Genomic DNA, 20,135 nt, shown 5'->3' with positions numbered 1-20,135 from the left:
CCCTGCCATCCTGCAGAGATGCTGGCAACCAGGTGAATGTCCAGAGAGCCTTTTCATACCCACCTGTCCTCCTTCCCACTGCAGATGAGGTGGAAGCCAAAACCCAGGAGGTCAGCATGTGCCTGGAAGACATCATGGAGAAGCTGCGGAGCGCCTTCCCCAACTCTCGAGGTACTTGAGTGAAATCCTCCTCTCTCGCTTCTTGCTGCTCCCTCAGGTGAGGTTTTCCCCACAGAGCCCCATCCCAGCTTCCCTGCGACAGCTGATGAACCACAGTGCTTCAGCCAAGAGCTTTGCTGCTGCAGTGCTGCTGGGACGGGTGTGTGGCCTGGGAACAGAGGAGGAGGAGGAGGATGATGCTGCACACCCAGAAGGAGAAGCAGTCAGAGCTGCCAAGAACACAGACCAAACAGATCCCTGTGATGAGCTCCCAGGCAGCCTCCTGCCCTGCTCAGGACCCTGCACCCCCTGGGGCTCCCACCGTGAGGATGGACAGATCTGCCAGCATCACCTGCAGCGACAGCTTTGAGCCAGCTCCTGGCTTCACCCCTGTCCAGACCCCTCTGCAGGAGAGGTCGAGGCCCCAGTAGCCTGGTGAGATGGAAGCAATGGTGCAAAGCTCTCCTGGCTGCTCATGGACAGCTCTTCCCAGCAGGGATGGAGCCTGGGGGCTCCGTGTGTGTGGTTGGCACTCCACTCACTCAGTGGGTTTTGGTGTTGGTCATTCTGCTCTTCCCCTCTGTGCTCCCGTGCAGGAGCAGCACTCGGTCTCTTGCCCAGGCTGTGAGAGGGAGACATTGCTTGGTGCCAGCACTAATATGAAGTGGTGGGTGGTCTGCCCATGCAGACTCTTGCCCACTCTCTGCCATCCCTGAGCAGGATCCTCCTGGCTCTGCAGCAGCTCCCTTCTAACCAGGTGGCTCTGAGTCCCGTTTTCCTGACCTGTCTATTTCTCTTTCAGGTATGACCTCCCTTATCTAACACCTCCTGTGAGCCAGAGGCTTTTCCTAACCAGCTACCTGGCTGCTTTCCTCCCCCTCTGTCCCTGCCATGCTCCCTGTGCTGCAGCAGACCTCACACAGACTCCCTCTGAGCTGGTGGTGCAGGATGCTTGCCAGCTCCAGAAGAACTCAGGGGAACATAGGTCATGCAGGAGTGGGATTGTGAGCTCCCCAGGAGGTTTGGTCACTCAGCCACAGAGTCTAAGCCTGGGGTGGGATGGTTCAGAAGAAAGAAGTGAAGCCATGAAAACTGCCTGTCTCCCCTGGCACCCATGGGCTGCTGCCTTTGCCTGTAGCCCTCGAGGGATGCAGAGCTCAGCATCCCACTCTTCATTTGTGCCCAGGAGCCTCCAGGTCTGTGGGCACCAAAACGCTCCTGGAGCCACACAATTTTTAAAATAGCTCTTTATAACAGTAACCAGCTGCCAGCCTTATGGTTTGAACTCTGCCACCCAAGGCTCTGCAGCCAGCCAGGCACATACCACCAGGAGAGAGTCTGTGAGGTTTATGGAGTAGGGATTGAGTCCATGTTAGAGCTTCAGCCCAGCTAGTAGCCTTATATTGAGAGGGGCTTTATAACAGAGCCTTATTGTTTAATTTGCATATATTTATATATATATATTATATATATATACATACTGTACTTAAATACTCTCATGGACTCACTCTATTAAACTCTAATACCTTAAGTGTAGCTGCCCTTCACTTTCAGACCAGCCCAACTCTTGCTCCCAGGGGAACCAGCACCTTCCCTTTTGCTGCTGAGGGAGCTCAGTGAGGGCTGGACCCACAGCAGGTTCTTCACCCTGCCTGGTTTCCTGGGGAGCTGTGCCTTTGCCACGGCGCAGAGAGAGCCTGTCCTGCATCCCTCAGCTCCTGCAGGGAGGAATTTCTCCAGCCATACTCCGGCCCTGAGCCCACCTTGTTCTGGTGCAAGGGCATGGCAGTGTGGGTGGGCAGCAGGACAGGCAGGGCCCCTCCTTGCTGTCCCCAGGGAGCAGCTGCCCTGCTGCTGTCCCCAACTTTGAGCTGAGCTGGGGGGCTGGAGGCCCTCGTTGGGAGTGGGTCCTGTGGGGCAGGGCAGGGACACTGTTCTGCCAGCTTGGGGCTGGTGGCTCCTGGTCCCCAGGGGTCCCTCGGGCTGGCTGTCTTGGGCTGTGTTATGTCGAGAAAGGCAGAGTCAGGTGCTGCAGGGGTAGCCCAGAGCAGGGGCTGAGATGGCCCTGGTGCTCTGGGGTGAGGTTGTGGAGAGATGAGAGGCTTGAGCCCTCGGGGCAGGGCTGCACACTGCGGTGAGGCATCCGATTTGAACAGGGCTTGTGAGGACAGAGCCAGGGCTGTTGTTGCTGGCTGGGACAGGACACGGTGCTGAACTGTCCGAGGAGGCTGTGACCAGGGCAGGGTGTCAGGGCTGTTGGCAGAGGTGAGGAGCAGTGCCCACACCAAGGCCAAGGCAGTGTGAGCCCTACAGCCAGGGGTGTTCAGCATGTAGTGCTCCAGTGTCTGCTGGCAGCAGCGTAGGTGGCTGCCCTTCCTATTCCCTGTCCCGGCCAGGCGAGTGGCAGGAGAGAAGTGTGGTGGCATTAGGGTGGCTTTGGGCATGCTGTGTCAGGCTGCAGTGAGAGGGACCACAGGCCAGTCTGTGAGACCTCGCTGGAGCCCTCTGTTATCCCAGGGGCAGGATGGGAGCAGCAGAGTGAGGCTTGGCCTGAGAGTGTGGTCAGGAGTATCCAGCCTTGGGGTGGCACTGGAGGGAGGAAAAGGGCAGGATGAGGACAGAGCTGCTGGCCCCGGTGCCAGTGTGGGGAGCAGAGGTGGCCAGGGGTGGGTGCTTGGGTTGTGTTTGGGAGCCAGGATGTGTCAGGGAGGGGAGCAGGCTGGCTAATGCTCTGGTAACCATGTACTGTGGTGCTGCTGTCCTCACTGCTTTGTGGCATCTCTGCTCTGGAAAGAGAATAAATTTGTATTTATACTGATACCTGGATAAGTGCTCTGACTTCTTCTATCCGTGTGCCTCGGCTGAGTCAGCTCCTGTTGCTGTGCCATCCTGGCACTGCTCCTGCAGGGCTGCTGGCACACAGCCTGCACTGTGTCACCCTGGCTGTCCACAGCACTCGAGGCAGAAGAGAAGCTGTGAGCAGAGCCCAGGATCCCCAGACACAAGTGTGTTCCCTAAGCACCATCTTCATCCTCTTCTAATAAGGTCTCTTCAGGCCACGTGGCTGCCCGAGGTGGGGGACAGGGGCTGTGTGGGGACAATCCCCCTTTGTCACCCAGGAATTTTGGCTGTAGGAAACCCTTCAGCCCCAGGACAGGAGGCAGAGTGCAGTGGATGCTGGGCAGTTAAGGCAGTCCTCTCCCTCTTTTCTCTCTGGAGCTCCATAAAGTTTTCAGTGCCCAGAGGTGTCTGGGTGCTTCAGTCCCAAGTGCTGCCCATGTTTCCTGTGCCTTTGTGGCACAATAAGGGATTCAGATCAAAATATTTCAGGGTTAGGGGCTCTTGGGCTCTCCCCACTGCCCAGACTTGGCTGTTGGTGAAGCCTGCCCAGGACAGACAATTTTTGGGCTGGATCTGCTCTCACCGCTGCCTGGAAGGGCTGGCAGTGCTGGGAAAAGGCCTGAACGTGGTGCCACTGCAGGGAACTTTGGGGGACACTCACACAGGAGACATTCAGGAGCTTAAGGGAGGGGTGAAATGCAGCCTCCTTAACCACCCTGCCAAGACCAGCACAAACTTCCCCATCCCTGCCCGGGCTCCAGGGCAAGGCAGGAGCAGTGGAATGCCATCAGGGACGCTGGTCACACTCAGGAACAAACCCAGCCCAGGGTGCCAGGAAAGAAGAGGTTTTTATTTCTCAGCCAGCAAAGCTCGGTGGCGCCCAGCTGAAAGGTGCTGGAGCCCATCAGCCGGGGTAGGGATGGAGCTGCACAGCGGGGCTGGGTGAGGACAGCATTGTTCCCGTGTCACTGCTGGGCCAGCCCCCAGCCCCGGGGCTCCCTTTTGGGTTACAGGAGCCCTCCTGCCTGTGCTGTGCCTCTTTGTCAGTGGTCTGGCAGCTCTCCCACCACGCAGGGGTAACTGACCCTGCTCAGGGCTGGTCATGGCCCTGCTCTTTCCTGTGCTGCTCCAGGGGTGCAGAACTCTCTTTTCCAGCTGCTATGGGGCACGGGGTACTTTTGTCCCTCCACCCAGCTCCTCACCTTCCCCAGGGGTGAAGCTCGCTGGGGGGATGTTGCCTTCCCCAGCATTTTCTTGCCTCTGCCTGCTCCCTGCTCCCAGCAGCTCACGTCTTCCAGAGCCTCTCCAGATGTTTATCCTCTAGCCCTGGGGGCCCCTCAGCTGGACCCAGCCCTTTGCTGGGAGGCCCCAGATGTGGGGCTCCTTTGGCTGAGCCTGGGCCTCACTCCCTGTGCCAGCTCCCTCTGCTCCCCTGGCTCCTTGCTCTAACCCCTGCACTGGCCCTGCTGCTTCTGTCTCCCCTCTTGTCCCACAATTGCCCTGCTTTAGGCTTTTCTGGTTTTGCTGGTAGACACTCTTTCTCTTGTCCTTCACTTCCCCTTTCACCTCCTGCTTCTTCCTTTCCTTCTTCCTTTCCTTCTTCCTTTCCTTCTTCCTTTCCTTCTTCCTTTCCTTCTTCCTTCCTTCTTCCTTTCCTTCTTCCTCTTCCTTCTTCCTTTCCTTCTTCCTTTCCTTCTTCCTTTCCTTTTCCTTTCCTTCTTCCTTTCATTCTTCCTTTCCTTCTTCCTTTCCTTCTTCCTTTCCTAATTCTTCACCCTCTTTTAATTTGTCATCTTCTTCTGCTGCCCCTTCCACCTTCTCTTCCCTCGCCCCCTTGTCTTCCTTTTCCTCCTTGACTACCTCCTCCTCCTCCTTGTCCTCCAATTTTCCATCTTCTCCCTCTGCCCCCCTCTCCACCTTTTCCTCTTCACTCTCCTCTTTTTCTTCCTCTTTCTCTCCTCTTCCCTCTCCTCCTCTTTCTCATCTTCCTCCTCTGTTCCCAGGCTCTCTGGCTTTGCCCCACAGGTGCCCAGGTTTACTTCTTCTCCCCCCACCGCTGTCTGATCCTTCCCTTCCACCTCCTCTCCCACAGGCTCTCCCCGGGTTTCTTCTTCTCCTGGTGCTGCCCCTTCACCCCCAGCCCTGGGGGTCCCTTGTTCTGCCTGGGGCGCCCTGGGCTGTTCTGTGACCTCAGTTCAGCACCCTGCTCCCCCTCCACAGGGCTCACCCGGACCCCAGGCTCACCCTGAGGTGCCCATCACCCACCTCCCTGCTCTCACGGCCCTTCAGACCCTGGGACGATTGAGAGGCCCTGGTAACGCTTCCGATCCTCCACGTGCTTCTTCCTCATCCTCTCCCCCAGCTGCTTCAGCTCCTTCTCACCGCAGCTGCCAATGGAGGGGTCGAGGTGAGCCACACGCTGGAAATCCTCCCGCGCCTCCCTCTCGTTCCAGACAGCAGCATGGGCCTTGCCCGCTTGAAATAGGCCTTGGCATTGTCTGCCAAGAGAGAAGAGCCCTCAGTGGGCGTCCTGCAGCTCAGGCCACCAGCCACAGGAGCTGGGGACATGAAGCACATGGGCCAGCAGGGCATAGGGAGGACAGGGATTGTCATGGAAAGGGGAATTGTATGGTGTGGTGGTGGGGGGACATTGTGGGCAGATGAAACATCATGAGCAGGGCAAACTGGGACATAGGGATCCAGATGACCAGGTACTATCACAGGATGAGCATGGTCACAGATGGGGGATTCAGAGGAGGGAGTCCCTGGGAGCCATGGGCACAGCAGGGGTGGGATGCAGGGCACAGGTACCGTTGTGCTTCTGGAGAAGCTCCGTGGTGTGCTCCAGCACCTCGTAGTACTCGCCGAGCTCCAGCTGGCACTGGCAGTAGTTGAGCACCAGCGGTGTGACCAGGCTCTCCAGCTTCAGCCAGCCATCCTCCCACGGCTTCTCCTGCCCCACGAGCAACCCCAGGCAGCTCATGGCTGAGTCCATCCCCTCCCAGGCACACGAGGCACTCAGGGAAGTGCTTTGAGGTGTGACTCAGGTAGGGATGGGGAGGTGCTGGTCCTGCTCACCTTGGCCTGGAGGTTCCTGAGGCAGATGACAGCCTCCTGGTACTTGGCTGCTGCCTGTGCAAACTCCCTGCGCAGGACGAGGCGGTTGCCCTCGCTGTGCAGCACAGGCACTGCTGCCAGCTTCTCCTCCTTGCTCATGGCCCAGGTGTCACGTTTGTAAGCTGAGGGGTCCTCCACCTGCACAAGCAGGAGGAGCTGAGCAGCCTGTGCCAGCTGTTCCTGCTCTGGCAGCCAAACCCACCACATCCCTTACCCGGAACAGCTCCATGATGAAGATGAGAGGCTGTGGTGTCCGCTGCAGCTCGTCCAGGTCATCATAGCCCGTGCTGTGGTAGTCAACATGTTGCCCATGCCACAGCGGTGCTTCTGGCCTTCCAGGGGGTCCCGTCCCTCTGCGATCCTCCTCATGCCCCTGGAGACCAGGGCATACATGCCTGTGTGCTGCAAGGAGGGGAGCACCCCACTCAGCCATGGGGGGCCGTCTGCCCCCCCTTGTCTGGGGCAGCCCCCGTGGTGCTGAGGCCAAGTCACAGCCTGTGTTTACACCAGACAAGGCCAGAGCATCTCTGAGACGCATGGTCCTGTGTCCCAGCTCTGCAGGAAGGAGGGAAGTGGGCATCTCTAGGCCCTTCACTCACAATGGTGTCGCACCAGAACTCTGCCACCTCCCCAATCCTCATGGAGCTGAGCAGCGTCTCCCAGATCTCCAGCTGAACATCTTGCCCACGATGATCTCCATGGGCACGCCAGCTTCCCGGCTGTCATCAATCACCGTCCGCTCAAAGTCGTCCTTCAGCGTCTGGAAGTGGAAGGTGAACTGCCCCAGAGGGAGCCCGTGGTGAGACCCCCCTCAGCAGCCACCCTGACCTCAGCTGTGGGGTCAAGCCTCCTCTCAGCACTGTGCTGATCTAACTGGCAGCTCTCCCTCCAGAGCAGGAGATTGTGCCTCTTGCCCACTTGAGACAGCAAGCAGATGATTGAATGTTTTAACATCCATCCATGCTGTAGCTTGCTTGTCCCTATGGATCCCTCTTTAGAACCCCAGTGCAGAGACTGCTCTCACACCAGGACCTGGTGGAACCCATAGTGATGAGAAGCTGAGGAATGTCCCAGGAACAACCCATTGGCACATCTCACTCCTGCTTGGCGTGTGGCAGGAAAGGCAGATTCCATCTACCCCACTGGAGCTGCTGAGCTCTAACAGTGCCAGGGGGAGGAGGTGTCACAGGCCCAGTGCAAGGTGAGGCCGTGGGCACTGCCAGCTGTCTCTGAGAAATGTGGCTGCCTGTGCCCACACCCGCCCCTCCTGCACCCCTGTTGTGAGGGGTCTCTCTTCCCCAGACCTGGAGCTGGGCTTGTGCAGCAAAATGGACAGGGATGTCAGACCCACTCCCTCTCTCAGGGCTCTGGAGGAACAACCCAGACAATTTACCTTGCTCCCATCCTGCAATTTCGGCAGCTCCCCTTGGCCTCCATGCAGAATCTTCTTTTTGACCCCTTCCACATTCAGCAGGTAGGTTTCTTCCATGGCTGCTCACAGATCACACACACTCCAGCACACTCTGGCCCTTCTAGATCTCCACGTCTTCCTTAGGTGTCTCTTTCTTATCTGGACATACACATTGTCTTCCAGGCTTCCTGTGGACTTTTTCCTTTCTGTGCTGGGGGCAGAGCCTTCTCCCCCTGCCCTGGGGTTGTGAGAGGGATGTCCCCTCCTAGCACACACTCACTGAAGCCCCAGTGTCCTCTGTTGCTTTCTGTACCCGCCCCTTCTAATCCTCTTCCCACCCTGTCAGGTTAATCTGGGATTTGCTTGCATAGTCTATGAGGAATTACAGGAACTCCCTGATCAGGAGGGCCTCGTTCCTCCCACCGAGTGACAGCACTTTTGACCTAGTGCCAAGAAGAGCCCTTTGGGCAGGAACCCAGCAGTGGTGCCCAGGCATGGCTCCCTGCCAGGGGGGTGTGTGGTTGGGAGACCACAAAGGAACAGACTAGGGTTGAAAAGGAACTTTATTAAGTTTGGTTTTCAGACACAAGCATTCCTCAAACACAAGAACGAACCCTTACCAAGCCACAGCCATCAAGCCCAAGGCTCAGCAAGATGCAGAAACCAGCATAGTGCTGTCCCAGGGCGGCCAGTGCTGACTATTTACAGTAAATCTGTCGTTTTGGCTGCTCTCACAAGCATAGCCTGGTTCTTTAGCTCCACCAGCCAAACCCAGCACAGTGGATGTGAAATCAGCTCTGACATGGACCCTCCACCACTGCCTAGCAGCACATGTGGCAGGCCAGAAGTGTGTGACTGAAACAAAGACTTCAGCCTGGCAGGTGACCACCAATTCCAGCTCTGCTCATGAAGAGCCAGGCCGACTCCTCACTTCTCCATGAGGGACTCCAGCTGCTCCTGCAGGGATGCCATCTGGGAAGAGGGAGTGAGACATTACAGTGAGGCACATCTGGGACTCCAGGCAGCTCCAGCATTTTTGAGTTCTTGCACATCTTCCACCCACACCAGTGGCCTGCTCTCTGTGTGTGTGCCTGGAGCTGTGCTTGGGCTCCTCTGGGACAAAACTGGCACTGCCCACAGGGATTTGAGAGTGAGAACCTCCCGCTTCAGTACCTGGCTGGAACAGAGCTGCCCAGACAGGAAATCTGCCATAACCTACAGCCACTGCCTTCCTCGTACATGGGTGCAAACAGGTTTGTGTATCATGTTTTACCCCAGGCAGAAGTCCTGGCAGCTCTGTACTGCTGACGGACATGTTTTGGCTCATCCAGAAGGAAAGCTCAGTCAACCCTACTCCTTCCATCTCCTTCTGCCTTGGGAGGCTCCATGCAACTACAGATGAGGTGACCTGTAACACTGGAGTTCACAACAGCTGCTGTGGTAGAAGACTCGAGGAACTCTGTCAAGCCAAGCCTAGAACAGTAATTCTCACTCCACTGTGCGAGTTTCCTCACCTGCTGCTTCTCTCGCTCCTCCTGCTGCTTGAACTATCCAGCACGGCCTGGAGACGGGTCTGCAGATACAAACATGGAGACCCACAGTCACCAGTGTGTTCTCAACAGAAAGGGTGCTGCTACAGCATGTCAAATGGTGCACTGACAACCACCCCCTCGTCTCCTCCAGCTTCACAGGTTACTTTGCCTCCACGGCAAAATTCTGGAGTGTGTAGGGCCTCATCAAAGCTATTTTTAATCCAGCAGGCAAAGGCCTCTGGGTTCTCCAATCAGCCTCATTCTCCAAATCAGCCTGCTGGATCAGATAGTGTTAAGAAGGTTTGAGAGACCCCAGAAGAACTCTCACCTTGAGGGCAAGGTTTCTCCACTTTCATGATGAGATCTTCCTGGCGCTTCCTCCTGTCTTGAGTTTCCTGGAGTTTACTTTCAGGTTGTCAATCTGTTTCTGGATGCCCATGGCTGGAAGGGAGAGTGCGCTCAGGCCCAGAGCAGCAGCAGAGCTGAGAAGCACAGCCTGCCTGGCATCCCAACCAATTCTGCCATGCTCTGCTGCCCACTCACCGATCTGGTTGGACCCTTCATTCTCCTGCTGCTGCCCATCAGACTCATTCAGCTTGTCCTGCAGTTGTCTCTCCAAGTCTTCCTCAGTGTCCATGATGTTCAGATCTTCATCATCGTGATGATCCCTCTCATCTTCATCCTCGCTGCTGCTGCTGATATCATTAAATATCTCCCGCAGCTCATCGTGTTCTAGGCAGGGGCAAAAGAGTTAAAATAAAGAAGATGACTGCCAGTGCCCTTTGCCTGCCAGGGACCACAGCTACAAATAAAACAGCCTTCCCCACTGCACCTGAGGAGCCATGGCCTTGCTTATGCCCTGACATTCCTGGGGAGGAGATGTCCAAGCTGGTGAGTGAACCATGGTTGTCCACTTCCTTTTGTTTCATCTTCAGCAATGACTTCCCAGCCTGACAGCATGCACAGGTGAGTCAAGGGAAAAAGAGGAACTTGGAAGATGTAGTTGTGATGGCAGAGGCTAAAAATGGCAGATCAAACCACTCAACCAGTCTGGCCTTGTACCTACGGATACCCAGGATGAAACATCCCAGACCCCTTCTCTGATGACTTCTCTTCTGCTATTTCAGTTCCTTCTCAGTAACACTGCACAGTCCACAAGAAAGGTCACCTTGAGGAAGCAATAAGCTTTGAACAAGACAAAGATGAAGCTCCAAAACTTCAGTGCCTCTGGTGTGTTTATCTCCAGTATCCACACCTGCAAAGCTCAGCTCTGCTCTTTCCAGGACTCCCAGGTAACCACACATGTCTGTCCTACTCTTGAGCTTTTCTTCCCAGTCAAAAGGATCACGGACACTGACAGCCTCCGCATCGGTGTCAGGAGACGCTTCACCTCTTTTTTCCACATCAGGAGATTCAATACTGGGCCAGAGAGGGAAAGAGAACACAGACACTTTAAATGCCTTGTGCATGCTGCTGGTGATGGCCAACAAACCTCTCTTACCTTCTGCTCTGCTCAGAATTTGCTCATATTTAACTATGAAGTAATTTATGCACCCCTTCGAAAACAATCCATCTTTTTGTACCTTAGTAGGCTGAGTGCTCTCACTTTTCTGCTTATACTACTATTTTATAAGACTTCCTGTGTCTATGCAGAAAGTCCTTGAGGTGTTGACGGTCAACTCAAATGAACTCCTTCCCATCCCACTCAAAAGAAGGCTTCATTTTTCATTTTTAAATTAGTTGGGAACTTTACTGCAGTGATATCAAATCTCTCCTGTGGGCTACAAGAATGTCTCAAGTAATTTGTTTCCCAAATGTCATGCAAAATCACACTCAACCCTGTTCCCAGAAACTGCAAAGGAGAGAAGAACAAGTCCCAGCCTCAGGGTGCTGCTTCTTCCCAACACCTTGCCTGGCTTGTGCATATGCACAGACAGTCTCTGAGCTCCATCTGTTGTCACCCCCGGCTGAAATGACAGTGGTACTATTTGGGGAAGGGAATGGGCCACCATACAGAGAAGATTTAAGCTGGGAAAGCAGGAATGAGTGAAGCCTCATTCCCACGTGAGTCTTTCTTCCTTTCTTCTCTATGAGAAAAAGAGATGTGGTGTGACAAGGCAGCCACAGGAATGAGGTCCAGCAGTACTCTTGCACTCTGAGGATTTTCCCCTCAGGAGCATCTTGAAAATACAGAGGAAGCACCCAAGAAGTGTTTAAATCTACTATTCTACTCTCACCTCCTCTCGGGCAAGGAAAAGTGAACAAATGTTAAGGAAATACATGACTTCTGGATCAGTCACAGTTGCAGCTCTAATGTCTCTGCCCTCCTAGCCCTTGGGTCTTTCATCTGCATCTGGGTGAAAAGCAACTCACCTTCTTCTAGCTGTCTTCCGGAATCGCCGCTTCCGTACATTTTTCAGGGGAAGAGTGACTGTGATAGAGGAAACAGATTTCATGTGTCAGACAGATGGCCCAGTGAGAGAAGCACGTGTCAGAAGGGAAAAGATCCCTTCTGCAACAGAGAGAGCCGTGGAAGGAAGCAGCAGCACTGCCAGTACTGGCAGCTGTGAGCACCCTGCTCAGGTGCAGGGTTCTGGGATGGAGAGGCCTGACACAGCCTCTACTCACTGCCATGGTTCCATATGAATTTTTCTCTCTCCTTGTCCTTCTCTTGTTCGCCTTGGGGTCAGTGGTCACTGTTTGCTCTTCCAAAGGCGGGTAGAGATCACCATCCACAGTGCAAACAAGCATCTGGAATCCCCACATGAACACAAGGATGTGAAGGAACAGTGGCTGCCCACTGCATGTCGTGAGCCAAAGGGATTCAGGGGCACAGGGTGTGGGAAACACAGCTGCACTCCCCAGCTCAGCTGGATACAGCAGCAGTTAAGCTGCAGAAGGACAATCCCATTTCACACTTCAGGAATGAGGTTTCTAAACACCAAGTGGAATGGGGGATTTTAAACTGCCAGTACTGTGAGATATAGGAATTGGGTAGGTTATAATGGGTGTCCAGCTGCCAAAGTGTACAAAGGTTTTCCGGAGAGAGGAGCAATGAATTAAGCTGTTGGTGCAGGCAAGAACGACGCTCATACCTGGCAAATATCGCAGTCTTGTAGAGGTTTTCTTGTCAATGGTCTTTAGGCTCTCGATGATGCAAGGCAGATCCACCAGCTTGGCCGCCAGCGGCACCCGATCCACACGGACAATGCCATGGCGCCCGTCCGCTGGGGACAACCAGGGGAGAGGTCATGCGGGGCTCAACAGCCACCCTGGGCAATGCAGCCCCGGTGCAGGAACCTCACAGGACAACACGTGCAAGTGGCTTCAGAGTTCACCTTGTGGCAGCAGAGGTGCCTGGACCAGATGGCCTGGCACCCGTGCTCACCACCCCGTGCAGCTCAATGGTGAGCTGTCCCTTCAGGTTCGGTTCCCAGATCTGGACTGCTCGCCGCACAGTCGAGGCATATTCTCTGAGAAGGAATTCTTCAGGAGACAGGTGCTGATTCCTCCAAAAATTACAAAGGCTTCTGCCCAACTACCCAGCTTTAAATGCCTGCTATCCACATGCTGGCCACGCAACTGCACAGACCCCCAGTGAGCGCACCCTCTTCCCAACACCATGTTAACCCATGGCGGCTATTCCCAGTGCTCTCCATACTCCGTGCATGACACAGCTGTGACAGTGGGGTGGGGCATGGCAGAGAACTGCCAAAGCTCCACAGCACTGTTAGAGCTCCCCTCACTAAGCCTTTGTGGTCTCAGCAGGACACAGTCTCACAAAATCCCAGAATAACTGGGGTTGGAAGAAGAGATCATCGAGACCAACTCCCCTGCCAAGACACGGTCCTCTGAAGCAGGTGCTACATGTACACATCCAGGTGGGTTTGGGATGTTTCCAGAGAGGGAAGAGTCCACAACCTCCATGGACAGCTGTGTCAGCGCTCTGCCACTCTCAAAGGAAAGTTATTCCTCATGGTGAGGTGGAACTTGTGCTTTAGTTTATCATCCTTGTCATCCCAGTTTTCTGGGCACCAGAAAAATAGAGTCTCAGGTTTAAGCACCTAACAAACAGCAACAAGGGCGCTTATAGCCTGCAACTAAAGAGCCAGTACTTGTTAAATCTCTACCCTTACAAAAAAACCCTCCCAAACCTTCTAAGTTGTCTCTGAGCCTCCTGCTCTGCGTGGCAGGAGCACCTCTCTAGGAAAGGCCGTGAAAATCCGTTCAAAAGGGTGGGAACGGGCTGCCCAGGCCCCAAAGCCCCCGGCCCGCTTCTGCATCCCTTCCGACCCCGCAGCCTCCCCAGTGCCTTGTTAACCCTCCCCGCAGGCTGAGCTCGGTGTGGCTCGCTGGGGCCCGGGCCCGGCTCTTACCGGCGGCAGCCGCAGCACGAACTGACTCTCGAGCTCGTGCGGAGCATCGTCCTTGCCCTTGCTCATGGCGCCTCCTCCCGCTCCGCCACAAACACGCCGTCACCTCGCCCTCGGGAAGGCTCCTGCACGGAGACCCCAGCCCAGGCGGGCTGCCAGAGCCGGTCCCGGCCCCGCTCCCGATCCCGGTCCGGTCCCGGCTCCGCCCGCCCCGGAAGCCGCGCCCGGTGCACCGCCCTGTGCACCGCCCCTTCCGCTCCGTCCCGTCCTGTCCCGCTGCGACCCCGCTCCTTCCGTTCCTGGCCCGCTTTGAACCCCGCTCTGACCCCGTTCCACCCCTGCTCCAGTGGCGCGCTGACTCCGCTCCATCCTCCTTCCACCCCCGCTCCAGTCGCTCTCCGTCCCCACTCCGACCCTGCTCCTTCTCCGTTGCAGTCCCGCTCCGTCCCCGCTCCGCCGGTGGCGATGGGGGCCGGCTTCGGCGGGGGCTGGGGCTGGCCCTGGCCTCCAGCGCCTTCATCGGTGGCAGCTTCGTCCTGAAGAAGAAGGGGCTGCTCCGGCTGTGCGGCCGCGCCAGGGCAGGTACGGCCGCTCCATCGGTGCCTCCTCCGAGGGTCGTGACGAGAATTTTGGTTGGCTTCATCGGAGGTTTTTTTTGTTTCCTGCGCACTCAGGGCAAGGAGGGCACGCGTACCTGCGAGAGTGGCTTTGGTGGGCAGGGCTGCTGTGCAGTAAGTACCGCGCTCGGGCTGTGGGAAGGCACAGTTACCGTGGGATCACGGAATAGTTTGGGTTGGTGGACACCTTAAAGATCATCTCGTTCCAACCCCTCCCATAGGAACACCCACTGTCCCAGGTTGCTCCAAGCCCCTTCCAACTTGGCAGTGAACACTTCCCGGGATGGGGCAGCCACAGCTTCTCTGGGCAACCTGTGCCAGGGCCTCCTCACCCTCACAGGGAAGAATTTTTTCGTGGGATCTTATCTAAACCTACACACTTTCAGTTTCAACCCATTCCTCCTTGTCCTGTCACTACACGCCCTTGTTAAAAGTCCCTCTGCCTTTCTTGTAGGCTCCCTTTGTACACTGGAAGGCCACAATTAGGTCATCCACAGCCTTCCCTTGTAAGAGTGTGGTTGGTTGTGATTGTTTCCAGTTGCTTTAATGTTTTATTACCAGTTTTATTTGACTGCTTGAGTTTTATCCAAGTTTCTGATGATGATGATGATCTCATTGTAACTAAACTATTCTAAAGTCTCATGCATTACCAGGTTTCTCTGCTAAGCAGGAGTTGAGGAGCTGGTTTAGCTGGGTTGGGTTGAGTGCTTCTGAAGTGGCCTGCCCTGAGGATGTAGGATTATGGCACGTCCAGCACCATGTGCAGCAATTTCAGCAGCTTTACTTTACATTTTTTAATGTTAAAACCAACTATAACTAATTTACCCTATAAAAAGTTTTAGGAGCTGTTCAGGACAGATGTTTTTCAGCTAATTACAAAAATACTTTCCTGTGGTTGCTGCTCACTGTAGAGGCACATGTGACCAAGGATCACTGTGCATAACACTGAGCCTTCTCTTCCCAAGAAAACCTGTGTAGGGCTTCTGCTTGTTCTTGCTGGTGCTGTTCTTCCCTGGTTGCTCAACATACCTTTGAGAAACAGGATGATCAGAAGGAAACTGAGGCTTTTCTGACTACTCTTAAACTTGTATTATAGTGAATTGCTCCCATTTTGATGCTCACAGGAGTTCTCTTGCAGTGGGAGTTGGAGAAGCTGCAATTTTGCCGCCTATGCTTTTGCCCCTGCAACACTGGTAACTCCAGGGTGCTCTGAGTGTCCTTGTTAGGTAAGCAGCCTCAGAAACAGCCTCACTTCTACCAGCCCTTAGTGATGAAAGTTGCTCTGCTCTCTTTCCTCAGGTGTCCCATTTCTTGTCCTAATTGGTTTTGGATTTTTTTTTTTCTTTTTTGCTTCTTCAGTGCAATTCTGTCTTCCATCTTCCTGAATGAACAGCTGAATGTTCACGGGAAGATTGGCTGCATCCTGAGTATCCTGGGCTCCACTGTGATGGTGATCCATGCTCCACAGGAAGAAGAGGTTTCCAGCCTGGAGTCAATGGCGGAGAAGCTGAAGGATCCAGGTACTAAAATAAAAGGATTCCTGTTGACTTCAGGTTAATGACAGTAGAAGGTGGCAGACAGCTTGGATAGATTGGTAATTGAGTTGTTTCTTGTTCTGCACACCCCACTGGAATCTTTAATAGCTACCCAGTGGGCTGTTTTTTTTTTACTCTCTGTGAGGTATAGATGCAAAAAGGGAGGAGCAGGGAAATGAGGTGCAGTTGTCAACAGAAGGGATTGTTCTGTGGCAGTGCCAGGAATTGCAGAGGGAATTCCTCTACATAAGGGTGGTAATGGTGTGCCTGAGAGAAGACAGAGGAGGAAATTCAGGCAGAAGAATTCAAGGCAAAAGAATTCAAGGAGTTATGCCCAAGATCAGGTGGTGCTGGTATTTATGTTAGAGGATGAATTAAGTTGCAAGGATATGATGTAGACAATGGAACAAATGGCAGAATAAGCCCCAAAGGATGGAGGAAGGGGAGCATAGAGGAAGAGCAAAGCAGAGTAACAGGGAGAGCCTGCTGCTGATGAGAGGGAGAACTGGCAGGGAATTCTTATGATGTGACACTTTCCTTTTTATCCCACCAGCCTGCAGAGTGCAGCCATCGCCTTACCAAGCCTTCTGTCACCTTCCTGGGCCTCCTCCTCCAAAGCCCCCCAGCTCTGTTAGTGCTGTGGAGCCTGGCTGTGCTCATGCCCCTCCCAGCAGACTGTATCCCACAACAGCCTGACTTGTGATCAAACTGTAATGAGCTGTTGTCTCTGCAGCTTTCCTCAGGCTTCCTAACCCTGTTCCCTTCAGATGGAGGCCAGAAAAGGCTGATGGGGCAGTTACCTGCCTTCCTCCATCTCTACTTTCTGTGCAGGTCATATCTGTCACTGGTGCTGTTTTCTAATGGAGTTCTTGAATATTTCTTTCCCCCAGGATTTGTTGTGTTTGCTGTGTGTGTCCTGGTGAGCTCCCTGTCTGCTCATCTTTGGTGGCTGGACCCCGTTATGGACAGAGCAACGTCCTGGTTATGTTTTGGTCTGCTCTGCCATGCTCACTGTCCGTCTCCTGTGTCAAAGGCCTGGGGATTGCCCTGAAAGAATTGTTCTCTGGGAAGCCAGTCCTGAAGGAACCCCTGGCCTGGGTGCTCCTGGTGTGCCTGTGATCTGCATCAGCATCCAGATCAACTACCTGAACAAAGCCCTGGACATTTTCAACACCTCTGTGGTCACACCCATTTACTATGTGCTGTTCACCACGGCAGTCATGACGTGCTCAGCCATCCTGTTCAAGGAGTGGCAGCACATGGTGCTGGGACAACATCATCTGCTCCATCAGCGGCTTCCTCACCATCGTGTCTGGCATCTTCCTCTTGCACGCCTTCAGGGACATGCCCTTCAGCCCCAACCTCCTGCCCCTCTTCCTGCAGCCAGGCAGGGCACAGCCAACACCCGCCCTGGAGCAGTGCAGACAGACATCAGTCCTGTCAGCACCATCCCCTGCTGCCCTCAGAGGACAAGGGCTCTCAGAGTGCGGAGGAGGAGGAGGAGGAGGAGAAGTGAAAGCAGATGAGGAAGCATCTGAACTGCTGCCTTCTGCTCCCACTGCCAAGACTGAGATGCTGCTGCAGGAGCTGTGAGTTACCCTCTGCCTGCCCCAGCCACCACCAGGCTGACAGGAGGGTGACAGGGCCAGCAGCCTCCTGTGGTTACAGACAGGAGTCCTGGGAACTGCTCAGTTCCTGGCATCCTCTGCTTCTTCACTGTTCTTTTACGTGAAGAATTGATCAGCCCTCATCAGGACCCAGACCTCGGCTGTGCAGAGAGAGGCCTGTGGCACTAACACTAATCCTGACTCCATGGCAGATCACACATTTGGGGAGGCTCACACTGTTTTTTAAAACCAGAATTAACAGTTAAAGAATTATTTAACATGGTTGCTAAGGGTACGCAGAGAGAAAATGGATGTCTGGCTTGAAAGGGGACATACAGAGAGTATTAATGCAAAAATTCTCTGTCAAATACTTGGTTTTGCTCACTCTGCTAGAATTTATTTAGATTCATATCCAAAAACAGAATACAGCCCAAACTGGGAAACTCAGTGGTGCTGCCACATGCTGCTGTGGTCTTACAGAGGGACCAACCTCTTCTGCAAGATCTGCTGTGCAGGTTGATGAAGCTTCCTGCATTCTATTAAAAACTGATCTGTTCAGTTACCAAGTGGCGAGTGATGCATTTATACCAAGAGCTGGGGCGAGACATGAAGAGTCACAGGGGTAGGAAGAACTGTGTGAGTGCTCCAGAGAAACTCAAGTTAGGACAAGAAAGTGAATCACCCACCCTGGGAACTTGGTCTTTAGCTATTGAGGTAAGTTTCTACAGACAACTAGACAGCTATGTCCTCACTGACATGGGTTATATCTGAGAGCTGCTGAACACATCCCTGAGTTTGTTCCCAGAAGGCTGCTCGCCTACAAACCACCCACCTTAGGAGCTCACACACTCTATCCAGCAGCCCCTGCAGTGGATTGTGTGCAGAAACTGTTTTACCAAGCTCCTGTGTAGAGCTCAGACTACTGTCAGTGTCACTCCAGCTCCCAGAGCCCTGCAGCATCGAGCACTGCTGAAATGCTGCTGCCTTCCCAGAGAACTGATCAGCAGTTGGGTGTTTTTCCAGTTTGAAGCTCCTCTTTGTGTCCTGGGGGCAGAGGTCCAGAAGGACACACTCACAGGCTCCTGCCAAGGACCTCCACAGGGTGAAGGTGCACGAGGTTAAAAGCACTGGTTGGGTAATCCCTGCATTTAGTCTCTCTAAAGAAACAACTCTCCAGGACAGCAGGAGCTGTTGACATTTGGGGGAAGAAGAGGAAAGGCCACAGCCTCTCCTAGAAACAAGTTTGATTCATGAGACCAGATTAGTTGAGCAATAAATCAGAATTCAGAAAGGCCTTCTAGCCAGAAGACTGTTATGCCCCCTTCGTACTAATTTGCCATAAATAGGATCACTGGGAAGGAGGGGGAGTGACAAGAAGGCCAGATTTTCCATTCTCAACAGGGATCTATCTGAAAAAAGGAGCATCTCTATTAAAAATTGACCCAGTTAACATTTATTACATTTACCCAGGGAAAGCAGTTAATGGAGCAAGTCAGCATTGACAGAGTTGTGCTGCAGATGTGCAAATTGGTCACTTGGGCCATATGAATTGGTTCACCTACGGAAGCCTGGAAGTATTTTTCCAGCAGTGGTACTGCCTGGGATGATGCACTGTTCCCAACATGCTCTTCTTGCTCAGGGTGCCTGTCCCAGCCTGTTGCAGCACAGTGATTGTGCCCGGGGCAGGTGAGGATGTGCCCGAAGGGCTGGTTTGTGCAGCACTCTTTTAAGGCAGCAACCAGGGCTGGCCTCATCCAGAAGCCCAGCTTCCCATCAGCGCTGGAGGCATCTATGAATGAGCTTCAGCACCCCCTGTGCTCAGCCAAAGGGGCACATTCCAAATGCTCCCTGCACGGCACCGGGGGCCTGGCACAAAGGTGGCCGCTGGCCTGCGGGGCCGGGAGCAGCACATCACCCCGACGTGAGCGTCCTTGTGTCTGATGTGGGCTCTCATCTGGCTGCAACTTCCCCGAGACTGGCATTTAATTAAATCCTAACCACCCGCCCTCCCCGAGCTGATCCTGGCTCCTTCGGGCAGGCGGAGTGACCATGAGTGGGCACGGGGCGAGGGCCTGGCCTGGCGGGACTGGGTCCGGCTCAGTCGGACAGGCTCTCCGAAAAGGCCGACTTGGACTTCTGCGTCTGCTCCAGCCGGTTCAGGATGAACTGGCTCGTGTCGATGAAGCGCTCCACGCAGTTCACGAAGCACGTCTCAGCCCGGCTGTCCACTTGGGGCCCGGCTTGTCCATGCACTTCTCCTGCACACAGCGGGGTCCCGTTGGTCCGGTGGCACCGGCAGCCCGACCCTCCTTCCCCACCCCGCACCGGGGGCATCTCCAGCCCTGGGACACGCTCCCCTCACCTCAGGAACCCCGACCCTCTCGGGGACCCTCACCCTCTCGGCGTCTGACCCCTCCCCACGCGTGCCCGGCCGCTCACGGAGAGCCGCCCTCCCGCTCTGCGCTCACCGAGCTGGGCTGCTCCCACGGCGGCTCCATTTGTGGCCCCATCAGCCTCCTCCCCCCCGGGGAGCAAAGGTCTGCGCGTGCCTCCCAGCCCGCCTTGCCCCACCATCGCGACCGGTCACCGGGCCGGGCGGCCCTGCCGCGCCGCCCGTACCCAGCACAGCTCGTTCATCTGGTGCACCACTGCTGGAAGCGGCTGTCTTCTGCGTCTCTACTTCGATGAAGCGCTGAAGCTGGGGGTCGGCCCCGCCCAGCCCGGCGGCGGACGGCGCGTCCATGCGCTCCCGGTTTGCCCCGGTCCCTCCCGTGCCAGGCCGCGCCGCGACCTTCACGTGCCGCCGGTGCCCGCGCCCGCCCTTTCCGCCGCGACCGCGCCTGCGCGCCCGCCCCGCGCGCGCGCCCCCTGACCGGCTGGGCGAGCGGCCGCTGCCCACGGAGGGCCGGTGGAACGCTTTTATTGTCCCGGAGCGGAGCGTTC

The 20,135-nt window shown here is 55.1% G+C and overlaps 4 protein-coding genes and 1 pseudogene across 4 annotated transcripts in view; 2 read left to right on the top strand and 3 right to left on the bottom strand.

Moving 5' to 3' along the window:
- Positions 1 to 2,977, top strand: part of DRP2 (dystrophin related protein 2) — a 28,828-nt gene extending 25,851 nt beyond the window's left edge. The window contains exons 23-24 of the mRNA XM_066333967.1: positions 85 to 171; positions 962 to 2,977. Of these exons, the coding sequence (XP_066190064.1) occupies positions 85 to 171; positions 962 to 981 (107 nt within the window). The 3' untranslated portion in view covers positions 982 to 2,977. The remainder of the gene's footprint in view (positions 1 to 84; positions 172 to 961) is intronic.
- A 1,773-nt stretch (positions 2,978 to 4,750) lies between these two features.
- LOC136370520 (aryl-hydrocarbon-interacting protein-like 1) lies at positions 4,751 to 8,021 on the bottom strand. Its single transcript, XM_066333964.1, is given in 9 exon segments — positions 4,751 to 5,475; positions 5,478 to 5,498; positions 5,812 to 5,953; positions 6,079 to 6,255; positions 6,332 to 6,417; positions 6,420 to 6,519; positions 6,717 to 6,790; positions 6,793 to 6,895; positions 7,511 to 8,021. Coding segments are annotated over 9 exon segments (999 nt in total). The 5' UTR covers positions 7,607 to 8,021; the 3' UTR covers positions 4,751 to 5,275.
- A 59-nt stretch (positions 8,022 to 8,080) lies between these two features.
- Positions 8,081 to 13,634, bottom strand: TAF7L (TATA-box binding protein associated factor 7 like). Its single transcript, XM_066333966.1, is given in 17 exon segments — positions 8,081 to 8,500; positions 9,043 to 9,077; positions 9,080 to 9,114; positions 9,403 to 9,466; positions 9,469 to 9,501; positions 9,604 to 9,792; positions 9,893 to 9,980; positions 9,982 to 10,010; positions 10,409 to 10,479; positions 11,434 to 11,491; positions 11,689 to 11,730; positions 11,733 to 11,811; positions 12,156 to 12,180; positions 12,182 to 12,288; positions 12,455 to 12,531; position 13,382; positions 13,437 to 13,634. Coding segments are annotated over 17 exon segments (1,044 nt in total). The 5' UTR covers positions 13,503 to 13,634; the 3' UTR covers positions 8,081 to 8,455.
- Positions 13,635 to 13,799: 165 nt separating this feature from the next.
- LOC136370519 (magnesium transporter NIPA2-like) lies at positions 13,800 to 17,754 on the top strand (annotated as a pseudogene).
- Positions 17,755 to 18,622: 868 nt separating this feature from the next.
- On the bottom strand, positions 18,623 to 19,980 carry TIMM8A (translocase of inner mitochondrial membrane 8A). Its single transcript, XM_066333963.1, is given in 4 exon segments — positions 18,623 to 19,420; positions 19,423 to 19,450; positions 19,812 to 19,856; positions 19,858 to 19,980. Coding segments are annotated over 4 exon segments (282 nt in total). The 5' UTR covers positions 19,936 to 19,980; the 3' UTR covers positions 18,623 to 19,289.
- Positions 19,981 to 20,135: the final 155 nt, after the last annotated feature.

Source organism: Sylvia atricapilla, chromosome 21, assembly GCF_009819655.1.
Source record: "Sylvia atricapilla isolate bSylAtr1 chromosome 21, bSylAtr1.pri, whole genome shotgun sequence".
NCBI classification, from domain to species: Eukaryota; Metazoa; Chordata; class Aves; order Passeriformes; family Sylviidae; genus Sylvia; species Sylvia atricapilla.
Note: the sequence above shows the minus strand (reverse complement) of the source record. Positions and strands in the feature narration are given on the sequence as shown.